This window comes from Saimiri boliviensis, chromosome 1 (assembly GCF_048565385.1).
Source record: "Saimiri boliviensis isolate mSaiBol1 chromosome 1, mSaiBol1.pri, whole genome shotgun sequence".
Classification (NCBI taxonomy): Eukaryota; Metazoa; Chordata; class Mammalia; order Primates; family Cebidae; genus Saimiri; species Saimiri boliviensis.
In genome coordinates, this window is record NC_133449.1 from 287706057 (window position 1) to 287726105 (window position 20049).

General features: G+C 38.6%; 1 protein-coding gene across 4 annotated transcripts in view; it reads left to right on the forward strand.

Annotated features, from left to right (window-relative positions):
- The window catches only part of DNAH5 (dynein axonemal heavy chain 5), a 358938-nt gene that overhangs the window by 112881 nt on the left and 226008 nt on the right, over positions 1-20049 (forward strand). For all 4 annotated transcript variants that reach the window (XM_039471819.2, XM_074387173.1, XM_003932490.4 and 1 more), the window contains 4 exons: positions 1523-1630; positions 8516-8601; positions 9078-9399; positions 10878-11084. In XM_039471819.2, the coding sequence (XP_039327753.2) occupies positions 1523-1630; positions 8516-8601; positions 9078-9399; positions 10878-11084 (723 nt within the window). The remainder of the gene's footprint in view (positions 1-1522; positions 1631-8515; positions 8602-9077; positions 9400-10877; positions 11085-20049) is intronic.

A 20049-nucleotide genomic window follows, 5' to 3' on the forward strand; every position in this document is an offset into this window, starting at 1 on the left:
CCCAGTGTGAGATGTTTCCCTCCCTGTGCCCTTGTGTTCTTATTGTTCATCACCCGCCTATGAGTGAAAATATGCAGTATTTGGTTTTCTGTTCTTGTGTCAGTTTGCTGAGAGTGCTGGTTTCCAGATTCATCCCTGTCCCTACAAACACAATACTATATGTGTGTTTGTGTATTTAAATATATACACATACACACACACACGCGCACACACACACACACATATACACACACACACACACACATATGTATATATACATACACACATAGGGTGTTATATAAAATGTCTAAAAGAAGGATGGAAAGCTACTTCTATATGTATATGTATATATATGTGTGTGTATATATACATACATACTTTTGATTCTTTTGATTTTAAGAAATATCAGCACTGTAAATCCTAGGCATTGTATCATTCCATGCACACACACACATATATATATATATATATATATATATATATATATATATATATATGTATATATATATATAGTGTGTGTGTGTATATTTTATATAACATTTCATGCACACACATACATATATAATGTCATATAAAAACGTGTATATATATATATATATATATATGTACACACACACACAATTTCTAAATAGAACTAATTTTGTAGTTATGCAGCATGAAAGAGTAGGTTGTTTTATCTAGTAAACTTGATTCAAAAAGTTATGCCATTTATACACTTTTGTCTATTGAGAGATTTGATGTTTAGATGGAAGTGACTTTGAAGAGGAGATCATAGAAGAAGGGGGCCCAGTATTCTTCATAAAAGTTATATGCCTCTGTCAACAATGTGGGCACCTGAGTTTGAGAATGGCTTAGTGCCTGGTTAAGAAGAATCACAGAGTATTATAGTTCATTATTCAAAGCAAACAAGGCTTCTGATAATAGTATTTTCAAGGAGATGAACTTCCTAGTTTGTGCTTTTCTAGTCACAGGCTGCAGCTTTGCAGGACAGTAGAAAGCAATTAATTCTAGAGGGGTTTTAAGTGGTGGATTCTGGTGTGACATTTTTAAGAGATTCGTGGCTTGGAAGATAGTAACTTGTCTGAAGATATAACATCATTATTTTCTTCCTATATTGTTTGTGTTCTGTGAAAGCCTTATTTATTTTCTGAGAAGATTTAAACTTTTCAACAAAATATTTTAGTAAATTCTTCTCTGGGCTTTAAAAAAGTATTTTAGATATGGTTAACAATAAAATTTTAGTGAAAAAAAAAACTTTTCCCAGTTTTCAGATATGGTTTTTATTTTATTTTTTCAAAAATACATAAAACATGAAAATGCTTTCCAAGCGATTTCTTTGAATGCAGTATGGCTGCCTTACACTGCCTGTAAAATAATAAGCATGAAACAATAAAAAATAAGTAAAAATGAGTAAAAAAATAAGCCTTTCTTTAAATGGATTTTTTTTGGCAATTGTTTTATAGGCTCTACATTTAAGGGTCTTATTTAGTTAGATAATATAAGAATATTGAAATGTTATCTAATTTATCTCATAATATTTCAGGGCATTGTGGCAACCATAAAGAAAAAGGAATATAATTTCTTAGACCAGCGGAAAACGGATTTTGACCAAGATTATGAAGAGTTTTGCAAGCAGACTAGTGACCTTCATGTAGGTTGTATAATAAAATTTCTGTTGACAGTCATGTGTTTATTTTTTCCTTTCTGTATAATGCTGTTAATCATTACCCATTCAGAAGGCAGAGGTGTCTTCATCATGGAGGTGACCGATAGCAACCTCAGTCTGTGTTTTGTGATTTCAGATTAATAATTGAAGGCTGTTTTTCATGGATTAAAGGGTCATAAATATAGGTTTGGCTAATGATGTGGATCAGACTTCTACATGTCTTCCATTGAAGTTCTTAGAAAGTTAACTTTCACCTTTTGTTGAACATTGCGGTGTGATTAGAATATAGACACTTATTTCCATTTGTCACTGTGTAGCAATGATTCTGACCAGAGGTGTCTCAGGCAAATGGTCAGTAATGTCTGGCAGATTCCAAGGCAGGAGTGCCACTGGCCTTAGAAATCGGGGGACTGCTCAACACCTGGACCCCCTCTTGGTCTTGCAACCCCTTCCTCTCTTCCTTCTTTCCTGCTCACTGTAGACCAGCCGTCATGCCTTGCAGCTCATATGAGCAGTTTACGGCATCAGCAGCTTCTGAGACTGTTTCACAGGACCAGGCAGGCTCCAGATTCCTGGGGAAGGGGTTGGGCTAGCCAGTTCTGGTGAGGTGCCTGGTCCTCGCCTCTCAACTGTGAGATCTTGTGCTAGACACCGGCGGGGTAGGATCCACTGGGTCATTGGGAATGTTGATTATCAGGAAAGGGGAGTCGGAGAGGGTAACATGGGGAGACACCGGACAGGTACCTACCATAATGAATATGTGGACGTTTTTTCATTCCAGTGAGGTGCAAATGTGTATCTTTCTGACTAAAAGAGGAACATAGCCACTCTATTTCTTTCACAGAGTTTTTGGTTTGTATTAAATTTGTGCACTTCAAAGTAAAAGGAGCTCTGAGACACCTTTGGAGGAATGAGTTCAGTGTTAGAATGAGTCATAAACGAAGCTAGATAATCCTGTGTCAGGCATTGTTCTAAGCACCTGGTATGTGCTAATCCACTTAATAATCACAATAATCCTATAAAGTGGGTGCTCTTGTTCCGCTCATTTTGCAGAGGGGGAATCTGGGACACAGTGAGGTGAAGTGGCTTGCTCAAAATCACAGACGTAACAAGGGGTGGAACCTAGGCATTCTGGCTTTAGAATTCAGCTTTTTAACCATTGTGCCACGCAGCAGATGGAAAGGGAGCGTGCCTGTAATAATAAAAAATGACTTCTTTTGGGGGCAGATTCAGACATAAGGACAGTGGATCTTGGTCTCTTTTTGTTAGAAATTGATGGATAATGGCAGATTCTGATGTTCATCTGTGTTTCCCAGCAGTGTTTGACCAAGTGGTACTGATGTAACTTATATGTGGAACATAGATGGTGAGCACCTTGAATGCAGGGATTATGTTTTATTCCCATACATTAAGAAGAAGTTGTAGATTTATTACAATGAAACAAACATTTGCTATACAGCAATTATATATAGGCTTCCATGCTGTAGGTTATGAATATAGAAATAAATCAAGTAGATTTGCTCTCGTAGCTCATAGTGAGATAGGAGGCACGTGGTGAAATGATTAAGACATAAGCATGTATATAAGAACAGAGAAATGAATGTAGCATTAAAAAAGGGCAGATGGGGCTAAAATGGCTAGTTATGAAAGAATAATATTCTGATATTCTGCCAAAAAGTCAGGATTCAAAAATAAAGAGATATAGCTCAAGTCCTACAGAAGTGTATAGGGAGATCAGATCTGCAAAACATTACGTAGAATCTGATCTTGTGAACCTAGGAAAAGATAATCTCACACTTCTGCTTGGCTGGGGTTAGGAAAGCTTCAGAGAGGAGGCTTTGCTTGATGCTGGAAAGATGTTTGTGTGTTTTACTTTCCATGGTTTCAATTACCCACAATCAACTGTGGTCTGAAAATAGGTGAGTATAGTACAAAAAGATGTTCTGAGAGAGAGAGAGGGCACATTCACATAATTTTTATTACAGTATGTTGTTAAAATCATGCTAGTTTATTATTATTGTTGCTAATCTCTTACTATGCCTATTTTGTAAATTAAACATTATTATGTTTGTATGTATGTATAGGGAAAAGCATGGTATATATAAGGTTTGGTGCTATCTTTGGTTTTAGTCACTCACTGGGAGTTTTGGAACATATTCCTGAGGATAAAAGGGGACTACTCTATTAGTTCCCGTTCTACTCAGCCTTCTTAAAAGAAATTCACTATTATCTGTCTTGTCTTCCATCTAAAAATTGTTCACTTCTGACTTTTTTGCTGATGACTTTTTCTTTTACTTAGACTTCTTTATTCCTTTGTCCACTCTCTTTTTCTTAACTAATTGTTCTTCAGTCTCTCCTTTAAATACTCACCCACTCTCATGAATTCAGCCCTTGTCTTGATAAAACTGTGGCAAAAATACTTACCTTCCCACGACTCTGGATGGAGTGAGGGTGGTGATGAGTCTAGGAGTCTTGGAGAGACTCAGCAACTGTAGCATCTCAAGTCAAAGACTCCTGAGTGACTTGGATTAGGGTGATGTCCCTGGCTTCCTGTCACCGGGATCAGAGCCTGGAATACTCTCCAGATTTAGGGTTCATGCTGGTACTAACAGGTCAAAGAAGGCAGCGTGTTGGAACCAAGTGGGCTGTTGGAAGTCTAGAAGCATGCTGATGGCAGCAGATGCAGAAGGCACTGCTTAGTAAAGGGTGGGTGTTAAGTGGCAAGCTGAGTTAAAGGAATATTGAGTAGGAGCTGAGACCCCAGAGCTAATGGGAAGATAAGTGTGAAGATTCCATAACCCAGCCCCGACAGACTATAAGAATGGACCAAGGCTCAGAACAAGAAAATTAAGTCTAGGTCACACATGTTCACAGTCAGTTCAGCCCAGGCCTTGCAAAGCCATAGGGTAGAAAGGTAAGAAAAACCAGGTAACAGTGTTAGGGCTCAGTAGAGATTTGCTGGTGTCTGAAGGAGAGAGAGGCAGTGGAAGGGTTATAAATGTTTTGGTTTTGCATAATTTATACATAGAGATTTTTTATTTAGTGAAAACATTTAGATACTCATTTAGGTAGGCTAAGTGTACTGTTTTTTTAATGCAGGAACATTTTTTCATCCTAAGATGTAGACATAGCAGAAGAAATGATGTCACTTTAAAAATACATATACTTCCAGTAGAAGTAGCTGGAACTATTGAGGGCAAGGAAGTATTGTAACAGGCTTCCAGATCCTTCAGTTCTGGAGCTTTGTTGGATCAGGCAGGAGGTTTGCAGCTTACCCATCCCCCCGCCACCAATAGCTCTATCTCAGAATGAGATTAATCAAAGAGTAAAAATTGTTCTAAAAGCATTAAAGATGAAACGTGTTGTAAAAAGAAGGCTTTAAATGTCAAAGATTTAAAAATCCCTTTCATGAACCCCTCAAATATGTTTTCTGAGACGATCTTTATGGGTTCTCCTGAGAACATTACACATCTTATACTGTTATGTAACTTTGACCCTCCCACCAAAAAATTGCTCCAAAAGACTAAGCACAACTTATTCTTTGTGCATCCTAAGATTTAGTGCAGAGCTATAATTAAAATCTAAATTTAGTTAAATAAAACATAGAAATTATTTCCTTATTTTATGTTTCATGCTCCAAGGCAAAGTCAGCAACTTTTTTTCAACTTACCAGTCGGAAGCTTTAAGTCTTTGCCAACTTGGAGAGACATTAACTTATGTAGTATTAAAATGAGGAGACCAGTTTGATATGCAATAAGAATTAGTACCTGAATGGGTTTGATTTCAGATAATGTGAGATCAGAAGTAACATGGTAAGGCAACCAGTTGGCAATATCCAGACCACCATTTTCTTTTTTTTTTGAGACAGGCAGGGTCTTGCTCTGTCACGCAGGCTGGAGTGCAGTGATAAGATCTTGGCTCACTGCAGCCTCGACCTGCTGGGCTCAAGCAATCATCCCACCTCAGCCTCCTGAGTAGCTGAGACTGCAGGTGCATGCCACCGTGCTCAGCTATATTTTGTATTCTGTGTAGAGACAGGACTTTGGCATGTTGCCTAGGCTGGTTTCAAACTTCTGGGCTCAAGGGATCTGCCCCCGTTGGCCTCCCAATGTGCTGGGGTTGAAGTTGCAAGCCACTGTACCTGGCCTACTGTTTCTTAAAAGAGCAATGGTTGGATTATATACATATAATACACACACACATATAATCCACATACGTAGAATCCATGTATATATATAAAATCTGTATGTCTGCAATTTATATATATAAGATCCTTACATATTATTCAACACATGCACATATATAATTCACATATATATTAAATCCATATAGCTATAATTTTTATGTAATATCCATATATAATCATATATAAATATATATGATCTATATCTCTGTATATGATTTTTATATATACATATAAAAATAGCTGAGACTCTCTTTCCTTTAATTTCAAGTTGAAGCCATTTACATTGACTGATTAGTAATTTACAATTACTAATTCTAGCATAGTTAGAATTACTTCTGCAATCTATTTTGAATTTTCAATGAGGTGAGCTTTTTTCTTTGACTTTTTCTGTTTTATATTTTGTTGATTAAATTTTGTTGTTCTCTTTATTCCTCTTCTACTTATATTTTTAATGTTGTATTTATGATTTAGTGGCTTTAGCATATATACCTGACTTTAAAATGTTTAAAATTAATTGTTGTATAAGCCCACCTCTCATTCATGCTATGGTTGTCTTGAATTTTAGTTTTATCTTTGCTGTTAAACTTTTTATACTTGTTACTAATAATTATTTAGATTTAGCAACATGTTTACAGATTGCTTTGCTTATTATTACATATCATTAGTACTCTAATTGTATCTTTCCCTCTTTTTGGGTTCATTATCATTCTTTTTTTCTTTTTTCTTTTTTGAGATGGAGTTTCACTCTTGTTACCCAGGCGGAAGTGCAATGGCGTGATTTCGGCTCACTGCAACCTCCGCCTCCTGGGTTCAAGCAATTCTCCTACCTCAGCCTCCCAAGTAGCTGGGACTACAGGCATGTGCCACCTTGCCCAGCTAATTTTTGTATTTTTAGTAGGGACAGAGTTTCACCATGTTGACCAGGTGGTTTCCATCTATTGACCTTGTGATCCACCTGCCTCGGCCTCCCAAAAGAAGTATATCTTTTAGTTTTATTTTAATAAGAGTCTGTTAATGGCAAACTCTTCCAGTCTTTCCCCCAAATGCCTATAAAGTTGCCCTCAATCTTGAATATTATTCTCATTTTACATGTGATTTTAGTTTGGATGTTATTCTCCTTCAGCAGTCAGAAGACCTTTTTTCGTTAATTTTCAGCATCTATTGTTCTGAATGAGGTATTTGTTATCCAGTAGTCATTTCTTTATAGATAATTTGATTTTCCCCTTTTGTGATTTTAATATTATTTTTTGCTTGTAATATTGTTTCTCTCTTTACCTTTGGAAACTCTATGTGAGTTGTAGGTGTGGTTAAAAAATATTTATCTTGTTCAGAATTTGGTGTGCGTCCTCCATTTGAGGACTAAGTCTTTTTTTAACTGTGGAAAATACTCAGCCTTTATCATTTTAAATAACTTCTTTCAGAATTTCCAATAGACAAGCCACATGTTACATCTTTTTATATCTTCCATGTTTGTTAACATCTTTTTTTTTTTCTATGTTTCCATTTCTGTATTTCTCTGCTATACTTTGGGTGATTTCATTTGAGAACTGTCTTGCTGTTTATCATATTTCTTTTCAGGTGTATATAATTTGCATCTATTATATTTTGAATTGTAATTATGTTCCCCTGTATATGTGTAAGTTTCATTTTTTAAATATCTGAGTGCTCTTATTTTATACTATTCTGTTCTTTCTATGGTTTCTGTTTCTTCTTTACTCTTTAACAACTTTAAATATATTTATTTCATAGTCTCCTTCAGACTGCCCTATCATTTCTAGTGCTTAGTTACTAATTATGTTTGTGCATTCTGCTCCTCTTCACTCAAAGATCATTTTCTCACGGGGTTTTCAAAAACGTTTTGAGCTTCTTTAGAAGTTATGTATTTATTTATTTTTTCCAGTAGGAATCTTTTGGCCCTGGCCTTTCAAAGTGTTTCTGTAGAGTGGCTTTTCGTGAATTCTGCTGTGCTCTTAGTGATTTTACCTTCCCAGATGAGCTTTTATGTCAATGTCTTGGGTTATATTCCTTTTATTTCATGTGTAGTTTAAACTTGGACCCCTTATCTAGGTGTGGCACCGATGTGGGATTTCACTTCCTCTAAGGCAGGGGTCAGCAAAGTATGGCCAAGAGCCAAAGAGTGCTTTGCCCATTTAATTGTACAGTGTCTATGGGTGCTTTGGCATGACAGTGGTAGAAGTGAGTAGCTGTAGTGAGAAAGTATGAGAACTCTATTGTAGGGTGACTTTTTCCCACCTATTTAAGGGTTTGGGCAGATGTCAAGCCTCTTTGCAGCTTCCCCAACTTGTGACTCAATTCCCTTTGCGTGTACTAGGCAGCGCTTCAAAGATCCCGGCTTTCCACAGGATCTGTTGAGAGTGTTAGGATCCCATAGCCCTTCTCTCCATATGTGATAAAGCCCCCATGCCACCCCCAGGCTCTGTGTCTGGCCCAATACCCGTGGAAGCTGCTGTGGTGCCAGCTTCCCTGGCTGCCCTGGCTTTCAAGTCTCTCTTTGCTCTGGCTTCTGGGCATTTGTTTTTCTTTTAAGCTCATTCAATTTGCAGTTACATTTTCTTCCATATCATATGTGTTTGCACAGAGTGGAAAGTTCCTTTATCTTGTTACAAAACAGGAAATTCCCAATTCCACTTTATTGTGCATCATCAGATTTTCTTCTGTTTTAGAATGAGTTGCAGAAGTTCATGGATATTACATTTGAAAAGATTCAAAACACAAATCAAGCTCTACGAATGTTGAAGAAATTTGAAAGGTAAAAGTTTCAAGAAATTTTCTATTACCTAAAATTGGGATAGTTTAGCTTTTATTGTTTTTATTACTATTATTATTATTTCTTATTCTAAAAGAAAGAAAAACCTCTCTTGACAATTTGAGGTAGTAGTTTTTAAGTTTTTCAGAGGATTAATCCTCTTAAGGATTTAGGATTTATTTTATTTCTGGAAATAGAGAATACTCTTAGCTTTGAAGTACCTTGTAACTGCTTATAGTAATATTTCCTAATGTATAGGCAATTTGAAAAAAGTCTTTCCAAGTAAATAGTTTTGCCTACATTTTATGGATGAGTTTTATTTTTATTCTTTTAATATTCCACACAAATATCTCATTCTTTTTCATTAGCATTTGTTTTAAAATAAAAATTAATGAGATTACAAGATATTTTTATTGTGTATTTTATTTATTTTACTTTATTCCATTAATTGAAGCTTTTAAATATTTTTTAAAAATCAGATTGAATATACCTAATCTTGGTATTGATGATAAATATCGACTTATCCTTGAGAACTATGGCGCTGACATTGATACGATTTCAAAGCTGTATACAAAGCAGAAATACGATCCTCCTCTGGCTCGAAACCAGCCTCCCATCGCTGGGAAGATCCTATGGGCCCGCCAGCTCTTCCACAGGATCCAGCAGCCCATGCAGCTTTTCCAGCAGCACCCAACTGTGCTGAGCACGGCAGAAGCCAAACCTATAATTCGCAGTTACAACAGGATGGCCAAAGTCCTCCTGGAATTTGAGGTCCTCTTCCACAGGGCGTGGCTTCGGCAGGTGAGTCCCTAAATTTATACTCTTCCCATTGTTGGAATCATGGGAACCCCTCCTTAGCATTTGACAGTGTTATTTCTGTAGAAAGCTGGATTTGCAGGTATTTTGTAAGGTAGTTGGGTTGAATCTAAGCAATCAAAGAGTGTAATATGTCCACAGAGAAAAGTAATTATTAAATTTGAAAAAAAAGAAACACAAGCCAGGTAACAAAATCCCATATTTATTTAATTTATAAACTCGAAAGTGTAAGTTAGAAAAGTGTAATTTATGAACTCCAAGGTGAGAAGATCTTGTTTATTGGTTCCTATGCCCAAGCTATTAGGATAGCTTCCTTTTTAAAATTTAGTCAGATCCAGCCAGGTGTAGTGACTTATGCCTGTAATCCCGGCACTTTGGGAGGCCGAGGTGGGTGGATCATGAAGTCAAGAGATTGAGACCATCCTGGCCAACATGGTGAAACCCCATCTCTACTAAAAATACACAAATTAGTCGGGTATGGTGGCATGCACCTGTAGTCCCAGCTACTTGGGAGGCTGAGGAGGAAGAATTGCTTGAACCCAGGAGGTGGAGGTTGCAGTGAGCTGATTGTGCCTCTGCACTGCAGCCTGGTGATAGAGCAAGACTCCATCTAAAAAACAAAATCAGTCAGATTCTAAATGTGTCATTAAACACCAATACATCTGTTAAACAAAGTCTTAAATTTTCTTTGGTTGTACAACTGGTTAATCATAGCATATCCTACTAATATGTGTATTTCTTTGTAGGTTGGCAGGATATGATGGCTCCATAGCTGTGTTTGTTTTTCTAGATAACTAAAAACTGAGTTTAGGAGGTTTTATGAAACTTTTATTTGGGAAGAATAATAGAATAGGCATGAAGGTATCAGGTAGCTAAATGGCTTTTGAGATCACCACTGTTACAGTGTCTACTTATTTATTAGTGTGAGAGTCATGACCAAAAGGTGTTTTTTTTTGAGATGGAGTTTCGCTCTTGTTGCCCAAGCTGGAGTGCAATGGCATGATATTGGCTCACTGCAATCTCCGCCTCCTGGGTTCAAGTGATTCTTCTGCCTCAGCCTCCCGAGTAGCTAGGATTACAGGCATGTACCACCACGCCCTGCCAATTTTGTATTTTTAGTAGAAATGGGGTTCTCCGTGTTGGTCAGGCTGGTCGAACTCCTGACCTCCAGTTATCTGCTTGCCTTGGCCTCCCAAAGTGCTGGGATTATAGGTCTGAGCCACTGTGCCCTGCCTGACCGAAAGATTTGATTGAATTGACTGCCCAACATCAACTCCAAGAACTTGAAGGCTGTTTTATGAGACTGGATTTAGGAGAAGAGTCAGTGATCTTATTGTCCTTAGTTTAGGAAGCTCAAATCCATTGAAGAACACTTAACGATCCTTATTCCCAGCGACAGCTGAACTAGATACTCTGTATGCATTAGACTTTCTAAAAGCAGTAATGTTGGTTTCTTCCCACAGATTGAAGAAATTCATGTAGGTCTCGAGGCTTCATTATTGGTGAAGGCTCCAGGCACAGGGGAATTGTTTGTAAACTTTGATCCTCAGATATTAATCTTATTTAGAGAAACAGAGTGCATGTCCCAGATGGGTCTGGAAGTCTCACCATTGGCAGCTTCCCTCTTCCAGAAACGAGACAGATACAAAAGGAACTTCAGTAACATGAAGGTATGGTACTTTCATTTTTTCCCCCTATTCTTGGCTAGCTCTAGAATGTGTTGTCAAAAAATATGGTGATGTGTCATATTCAAGGGGCAGAAAGTGGCCAGGATGAATAGAGTGACTGAGGGAACAGTGCCATGGGATGTGGCTGCAGAGTTGGCTGGGGCCAGGCTGTGACAGGTCTTGCAGGCCCAGATAAGAAGTTTGGGTTTTATTTTGAGTGTACCAGGAAACCACTGGAGGATTTTGGGCCACCAAAAAAGGCATGATCTCTTTTATAATAAAAGTTATTCTTACTGCTGGGTGGACAATGGATGTTAAGAGGGACAAGGGTATCCGTGGGAAGCCAGTTTGTGGTGTTGCAGTGGCCTAGGATGAAGATGATAGCTTGAAGTAGGATGGCAGCAGACTTGTTCGAGAATTCAGAGTTATGTCAACAGGCAGGTTATGAGAGAACTCAGGAATAATTCTTGTGCTTTTGGTGTGTGCAATTCAATGAATTAAAGTAGGGCTACCATGGGGTGCTGTGTAGGTTGCATTTTTTACAATTTGCACAATAATATGCAGGGGCCCTGACTGTAAATTCAATTTATGGAGATGGCAAAAACTGGAATTAGTTTATTTTAGTCAGCAGGAGAGAATCAGTAGTTCCCATTTAAGTACAAGATCGTTTTCAGACAGCCAAGTGGCAATGTTGTCCATGCAGTTGGATATGTAAGTCTGGAGTTCAGCGGAGAAGCCAAAGTTGGAACATGCTTTGGAGAGTCATCAGAATATAGTTGCTATTTAATGTCATTGTCCTAGATGAGATCTCTTAGGGGAGAGAATACACACAGAGAATAATGGAGGGACACTGGACCAAGCATTGGGTTGTTCCAATATTAACAGGTCTGATAGAAGAGGACAGATGTGCAAATATAACAAAGGATTGACTTTTGAGCTGGGAAGAGACCAAGTGTCAAGAAAGCCAAGGATGGCTGGGCACGGTGGCTCATGCCTGTAATCCCACCATTTTGGGAGGCTGGGGTGGGCAAATCACCTGACGTCAGGAGTTCGAGACCAGCCTGGCTAGCATGGTGAAACCCTGTCTCTACTGAAAATATAAAAATTAGCTGGGCATGGTGGCACCTTGCTGTAGTCCTAGCTACTGGGAAGGCAGAGGTTGCAGTGAGCCGAGATTGTGCCCTTGCACTCCAGCCTGGGTGACAGAGAGTCATTTAAAAAAAGAAAGAAATAAAAAGAAAGGAGTCCAAAGGGCCAAGGGTAAGAAAAGGGACTGAGAGAGGGACTGGTCACCAGTGACAAATGCTGCTGCCCAGGGGGCGAAAAAGGTGAGGTTGGAGATGCAGCCATGGGAGCTGACAACATGGAAGCCATTGTTAAAATTTCATAGTGGTTAACATCACATGACAATACTACGTCCATGCACTTGCATTGCACTTTACATTTAAAGCCATCTTCATGCTCATGATTTTATTTGCTCTTTTCTACCACCATATTAGGTAATTAGGACAGAATACTATTATTTTGTTTTATAGATGACAAAACTGTGGCTGAGAGAAGATAAATGATTTATTTTTATTTTATAATTTTTATTTTTTATTGTGTTTTAGGTTCTGGGGTATATGTGCAGATCATGCAGGATTGTTGCATAGGTATATACATGGCAAAGGTGATTTACCACCTTCATCCCCCCGTCACCTATATCTGGTATTTCGCCCCACGTTATCCTTCCCCACCCTGTCCACTTGCCACTGTCCCTCCCCTAGCCCCCCAACCTGACCACAGTGTGTGATGCACCGCTCCCTGCATCTATGTATGTTCTCATTGTTCAACATCCACCTATGAGTGAGAACATGTGGTGTTTGGTTTTCTGTTCTTGTGTCAGTTCGCTGAGCATGATGGTTTCCAGATTCATCCATGTCCCTATGAAGGACACGGAACTCATCGTTTCTGATGGCTGCATAGTATTCCATGGTGTATATGTGCCACATTTTCTTTATCCAGTCTATTGTTGTTGGACGTTTGGGTTGGTTACAAGACTTTGCTATTGTAAACAGTGCCACAATGAACATACGTGTGCATGTGTCTTTATAATAGAACAATTTATAATTCTTTGGGTGTATACCCAGTAATGGGATTGCTAGGTCAAATGGTATTTCTATTTCTAGGTCCTTGAGGAATCGTCACACTGTCTTCCACAATGGGTGCACTAATTTATGCTCTCATCAACAGTGTAAAAGTGTTCCTTTTTCTCCACATCCTCTCCAGCATCTGTTGTCTCCAGATTTTTTAATGATTGCCATTCTGACTGGCGTGAGATGGTATCTCAATGTAGTTTTGATTTGCATTTCTCTAATGCCCAGTGATGATGAGCATTTTTTCATATGTTTGTTGGCCTCATATATGTCTTCTTTTGAAAAGTTTCTGTTCATATCCTTCACCCACTTTTGAATGGTTTTTTTTTTTTTTTCCTGTAAATCTATTTTAGGTCTTTGTAGATTCCAGATATTAGCCCTTTGCCAGATGGGTAGATTGCAAATTTTTTTCCCCATTCTGTTGGTTGCTGGTTCACTCTAATGATTGTTTCTTTGGCTGTACAGAAGCTCTGGAGTTTAATTAGATCCTATTTGTCTATTTTGGCTTTTGTTGTCAGTGCTTTTGGTGTTTTGGTCATGAAGTCCTTGCCTATGCCTGTGTCCTGAATGGTTTTGCCTAGGTTTTCTTCTAGGGTTTTTATGGTGTTATATTATGTTTAGATGTTTAATCCATCTGGAGTTAATTTTAGTGTAAGGTGTCAGAAAGGGGTCCAGTTTCTGCTTTCTGCACATGGCTAGACAGTTTTCCCAACACCATTTATTGAACAGGGAATCCTTTTGCCATTGCTTGTTTTTGTGAGGTTTGTCAAAGATCAGGTGATTGATTGTAGATGTGTGGTGTTGCTTCTGAGGCCTCTGTTCAGTTCCATTGGTCTATATCTCTGTTTTGGTACCATTAACATGCTGTTTTGATTGCTGTGGCCTAGTAGTATAGTTTGAAGTCAGGCAGCATGGTGCCTCCAGCTTTGTTCTTTTTGCTTAGGATTGTTTTTGCTATGTGGGCTCTCTTTTGGTTCTATATGAAGTTTGAAGTGGTTTCTTCCAGTTCTGTGTAGAAGATCATTGGTAGCTTGATGGGGATAGCTTTGAATCTATAAATTACTTTGGGCAGTATGGCCATTTTATTGATACTGATTCTTCCCAACCATGAGCATGGAATGTTTTTCCATCTGTTTGTGTCCTCTCTTATTTCCTTGAGCAGTGGTTTGTAGTTCTCCTTGAAGAGGTCCTTTACATCCTTTGTTAGTTGTATTCCTAGGTATTTTATTCTCTTTGCTGCAATTGTGAATGGGAGTTCTTTTGATTTGGCTCTCTGTTTGTCTGTTATTGGTGTATAGGAATGCTTGTGATTTCTGCACATTGATTTGGTATTCTGAGACTTTGCTGAGGTTGCTTATCAGTTTCACGAGATTTTGGGCTGAGACGATGGGGTCTTCTAAGTATACAATAATGTCATCTACAAATAGAGACAATTTTACTCCCTGTTTTCCTAATTGAATACCCTTTATTTCTTTTTCTTGCCAATTGCTCTGTCTAGAACTTCCAATACTATATTGAATAGGAGTGGTAAGAGAGGGCATCCTTGTCTAGTGCGAGATTTCAAAGGGAATGCTTCCAGTTTTTGCCCATTCAGTATGATATTGGCTGTGGGTTTGTCATAAACAGTTTTGATTATTTTGAGATACGTTCCATCCATACCTAGTTTATTGAGAGTTTTTAGCATAAAGGGCTGTTGAATTTTGTCAAAGGCCTTCTCTGCATCTATTGAGATAATCATGTGGTTTTTCTCTTTGGTTCTGTTTATGTGATAAATTATGTTTATAGACTTGCATATGTTGAACCAGCCTTGCATCCCCAGGATGAAGCCTAGTTGATTATGATGAATAAGCTTTTTGATTTACTGTTTCCTTTGGTTTGCCAGTATTTTATTGAAGAGTTTTGCATCTATGTTCATCATGTATATTGACCTGTAATTTTCTTTTATAGTTGAGTCTTTTCCCGGTTTTCATATCAGGATGATGTTGGTCTCATAAAATGATTTGAGGAGGATTCCCTCTTTTTGTATTGTTTGGAATAGTTTCAGAAGGTATGGTACCAGCTCCTTTTTGTACATCAGGTAGAATTCAGCTGTTAACCTGTCTGGACCTGGACTTTTTTTGATTGGTAGGCTATTAATTGCTGCCTCAACTTCAGCCCTTGTTATTGGTCTATTTAGGATTTCAACTTCTTCTTGGTTTAGTCTTGGGAGAGTGCAAGTGTCCAGGAATTTGTCCATTTCTTCCAGGTTTACTAGTTTATGTGCATAGAGTTGTTTGTAGTCATCTTTGATGGAAGTTTGTATTTATGTGGAATCGATGGTGATGTCCCTTTTATCATTTTTTATTGCATCTATTTGATTCTTCTCTCTCTCTCTCTCTGTCTCTCTCTCTCTCTTTTTTATTAGTCTGGCTAGCAGTCTATCCATTTTGTTGATCTTTTCAAAGAGCTGGCTCCTGGATTTGTTGATTTTTTTGAAGGATTTTTTTTGTGTCTCTATCTCCTTCAGTTCTGCTCTGATCTTAGTTATTTCTTGCCTTCTGCTAGCTTTTGAGTTTCTTTGACCTTGCTCCTCTAAGTCTTTCAATTTTGGTGATAGGGTGTCGATTTTAGATCTTGCCTTGCTCCTTACATGAGCATTTATTGCTTTGAATTTCCCTCTAGACAGTGCTTTAAATATGTACCAAAAGAACGTTGGGTCTCATTCTTGGTTTTGAAGAACATCTTTATTTCTGCCTTCATTTCATTGTTTTATCTAGTCAGTGTTCAAGAGCCGGTTGTTCAGTTTCCATATAGTTGTGCAGTTCTGAATTAGTTTCTTAATTCTGAGGTCTTATTTGATTGCACGTTGGTCTGAGAGACTGTTTGTTATGATTTCTGTTCTTTTGCATTTGCTGAGGAGTGATTTACTTCCAATTATGTGGTCGATTTTAGAGTAAGTGTGATGTGGTGCTGAGAAGAATGTGTATTCTGTGGATTTGGGGTTTAGAGTTCTGTAAATGTCTATTAAGTTCACTTGGTCCAAATCTGCATTCAAGTCCTAGATTTCCTTGTTGATTTTCTGTCTCATTGATCTGTCTAATATTGACAGTGGAGTGTTAAAGTCTCCCACTATTATTGTGTGGGAGTCTAAGTCTCTTTGTAGGTCATTAAAGACTTGCTTTATGTATCTGGGTGCTCCTGTATTGGGCACATATATGTTTAGAATAGTTAGCTCTTCTTGTTTTATTGATCCTTTCACCATTATGTAATAATGCCCTTCTTTGTTTCTTTTGATTTTTGTTGGTTTAAAGTCCATTTTATCAGAGAGTAGGATTGCCACCCTTGCTTTTTTATTGCTCTCCATTTGCTTGGTAAATATTCTTCCATCCCTTTATTTTGAGTCTATGTGTGTCTTTGCATGTGAGATGGGTCTCCTGAATACAGCACACTGATTGTTCTTGTTTTTTTTTTTTTTTTTTTTTTTTTTTTTTTTTTTTTTATCCAATTTGCCAGTCTGTGTCTTTAGATTGGGGCATTTATTCCATTTACATTTATTGTTAATATTGTTATGGGTTAATTTGATCCTGCCATTTTGTTACTGGTTGGTTGTTTTGCCCTTTGATTGGTGTTATTTCCTCATTGCATCGTTGGTCTTTACCATTTGGTTCTTTTTTGCAGTGGCTGGAACTGGTTTTTCCTTTCTGTGTTAAGTGCTTCCTTCAGGAGCTCTTGTAGGGCAGATCTGGTCTTGATGAAATCTATCAGGAGTTGCTGGTCCATAAAGGATTTTATTTCTCCTTCACTTGTGAAGCTTAGTTTGGCTGGATATGAAATTCTGGGTTGAAAGTTCTTTTCTATAAGGATGTTGAATATTGGCCCCCATTCTCTTCTGGCTTGTAGGGTTTCTGCTGAGAGATCCTCTTGTGAGTCTGATGGACTTCCCTCAGTGGGTGACCTGACCTTTCTTTCTGGCTGCCCTTAGGATTTTTTCCTTCATTTCAACCCCAGTGAATCTGACAATTATGTGCATTGTGGTTGCTTTTCTGGAGGAGTATCATTGCGGTGTTCTCTGTATTTCCTGTATTTGAATGTTGGCCTGCCTTGCTAGGTTGGGGAAGTTCTCCTGGATAATATCCTGAAGAGTGTTTTCCAGCTTGGATTCATTATCTCCGTCTTCTTCTGGTACACTGATCAAGTGTAGATTAGGTATTTTCACATAATCTCATATATCTTGGAGGCTTTCTTCATTTCTTTTCACTCTTTTTTTCTCTTTGCTTGCCTTCTCATTTTATTTCATTGAGTTGATCTTCAATCTCTGATATCCCTTCTTCTGTTTGATCTGTTCAGCTATTGAAACTTGTGTATGCTTCATGAAGTTCTTGTGCTATGTTTTTCAGCTCCATTAATTCATTTATGTTCTTCTCTAAGCTGGTTATTCTAGTTAGCATTTTGTCTAACCTTTTTCCAAGGTTTTTGGTTTCTTTGCATTGGGTTGGAATATGTTCCTTTAACTCAGAGAAGTTTGTTATTACCTTCTGAAGCCTGCTTCTGTCAATTCATCAAATTCATTCTCCATTCTGCTGTGTTCCTTTGCTGGTGAGGAGTTGTGATCTTGTGGTGGGGGAGAAGCATTCTGGTTTTTGATGTTTTCATCCTTGCTGTACTGATTTCTTCCCATCTTTTTGAATTTATATAGGTTTGATCTCAGGTAGCTGCTCGGGGAGGTAGCCTTTTCTTTGTCTGCCTGCAGAGGCACTGCTAGACTGCCACGGATTCAATGGAGCTGCTGCATATTTTTCCTGCGTCTTATATTTGCTCAGGAAAATTAGGCCAGGTTCTGCAATGGCGGCTGCCGTTCCTCCCTGCCGAGCTCTCGTTCATTCCTGGTCACTCTCTAACTCTCTAACTGATGTTCTGGGTGTGAAACTCTGAAGTGAGAGTTTGTTAGCCTGCTAGGCTTTGTCGGGGGAGACCTGTCCTGCTGTATGGTATGTTTCCCTGTGTTCAGTTCCCCTTCTTTCTGGGGGGTGGGTAACTCTGTTCCACCGGCTTTTTGGCTTCCTTGATGTCAGCCAGTGCTTCCACCTAGATCTACGTTGACAGCCCTGGCACCAGCCGAAGTTGCTATTCTGCCCTGTACAGGCAGCTCACTGAGGCTTTTCAGCCCGGTGAAGAGCTCCTGCTCTGTGGGTTGTGGAGGGCTTGAGTGGAGCACTGTATCCAAACTGAAGTCCCAGAGGGGAGATCCCCCAGTCCTCCAGTCAGTTGCATGCACCACCTGCAACTGGGTGGCACAGTGCCTTGCCTTGCCTCAACTTGCCCTATTTGGTTTATATCCACTGTCCAACCAGACCCACAAAATGAACCTGGTACCTAATTTGGAATTGTGGAGACCACTCGGCTTCTGCATCTGGGAGCTGCTTTCTGGAGTGACCTCTTATTTGGCCATCTTGGCACCTCCCAATAAATGATTTAACAAAGGTTTCATAGCTAGAAAGTGGCAGAAGTAGTCCTACTCAACGTGAGTAGGACCTATTGGTTAGGCAGACATATTGGCAGGTTTAGGTGATCAAATAAAGTGTTTAGGGGAATCATCTAGTGTTAGAGTTATTGTTTTGAATATTTGACAGAGCTTTCAGGCTTCTGCAGATACATCAAAGTAGCAGAGAGTTTCTCTCCTTCACCTATTCCTTGGAAGACAGTTGAACTAGAAAGAGAATACCAGAACCCAGACTTGTGGTCCACTGTCTTCCACTACTACATGTCATATTAAAAAGTTACGTTGGCAATGGACAGACATTCCTCAAACGTAGACTCTAAAAGATCAGTCAACATATTGGGATTCCCTTTTAGACTCTTTCACATTAGGAAACTCACTTAGTCAATTTACATGTTCATAAAGAAAATCACATTTTTACTAAGAAACCATAATTATAAGATTATTAAATGACTGATAATTTAATTTTATTTGCAGAGTTGTTGTTCCAGTTGTCTGTTGCAGGCAACAAACACTTGTAAGCACGTTGTAGGGTTTAAAATAACCATATCATTATATCATGACTTTATGGGTAAAGAACGTGAGTGGGGCTTGTCTAGGTGATTCTTCTGTTCCATGTGTCATTGACAGAAGTTGTTTAGTGGTATTCAGCTGGCAGATGTTCGACCTGGAAGGTCCTGGAAGGCCTCATCTCGTGTCTGTTTCTTTTGTGAGGAAGGCTGGAAGGTACTCTCAGGTGGGACTATGAACAGGCATACCTATACATGGCCTTCCAGTATGGAGGCCTCTGGCTACTAGAATGTCTTATATAGCAACTCAGGATTTCAAGAGCAAGCACTACAGCTGCATGGACTTTATGATAGCCTCAGGTGTCTGATGGCATCATCTCTGTTGTACTTTGTTGGACTGTAAACTTACCCAAATTCAAAAAAAGGGGGATATGGTCCCCAACCCATGAAGGGAGGAAGATCAAAGAATGTTTTAAAAACATCATCATCTAAACTGTTACACTTATTATGCTGAATATTTGACAGAACTTTAAGGCTTCTGCAGAGATGCCCAAGTAGCTGGGAATTTGTTTTGTTCATCTGTTCCTTGGAAAACCGTTGAACTAGAAATAGAAGACCAAGTACAGGCTAATAGATACAAATATAGGTTCTGAAGCCAATTTAATCTGGATTCAAATAATTATCTTTGGGTAAGTGGCTTTGCCTTCTAAGCCTGGGTTTCTCGTTTGTTAAAGGGGTTGAGTAATACCTTCTGGGATGAAAGGTGGGAAGTAGAATGCCCTGCTAGAAGCTGATTCTAAGGCTGTTTCCAGATAGAATAACTGGTGGACATTGAAAAAAGCAAGCAG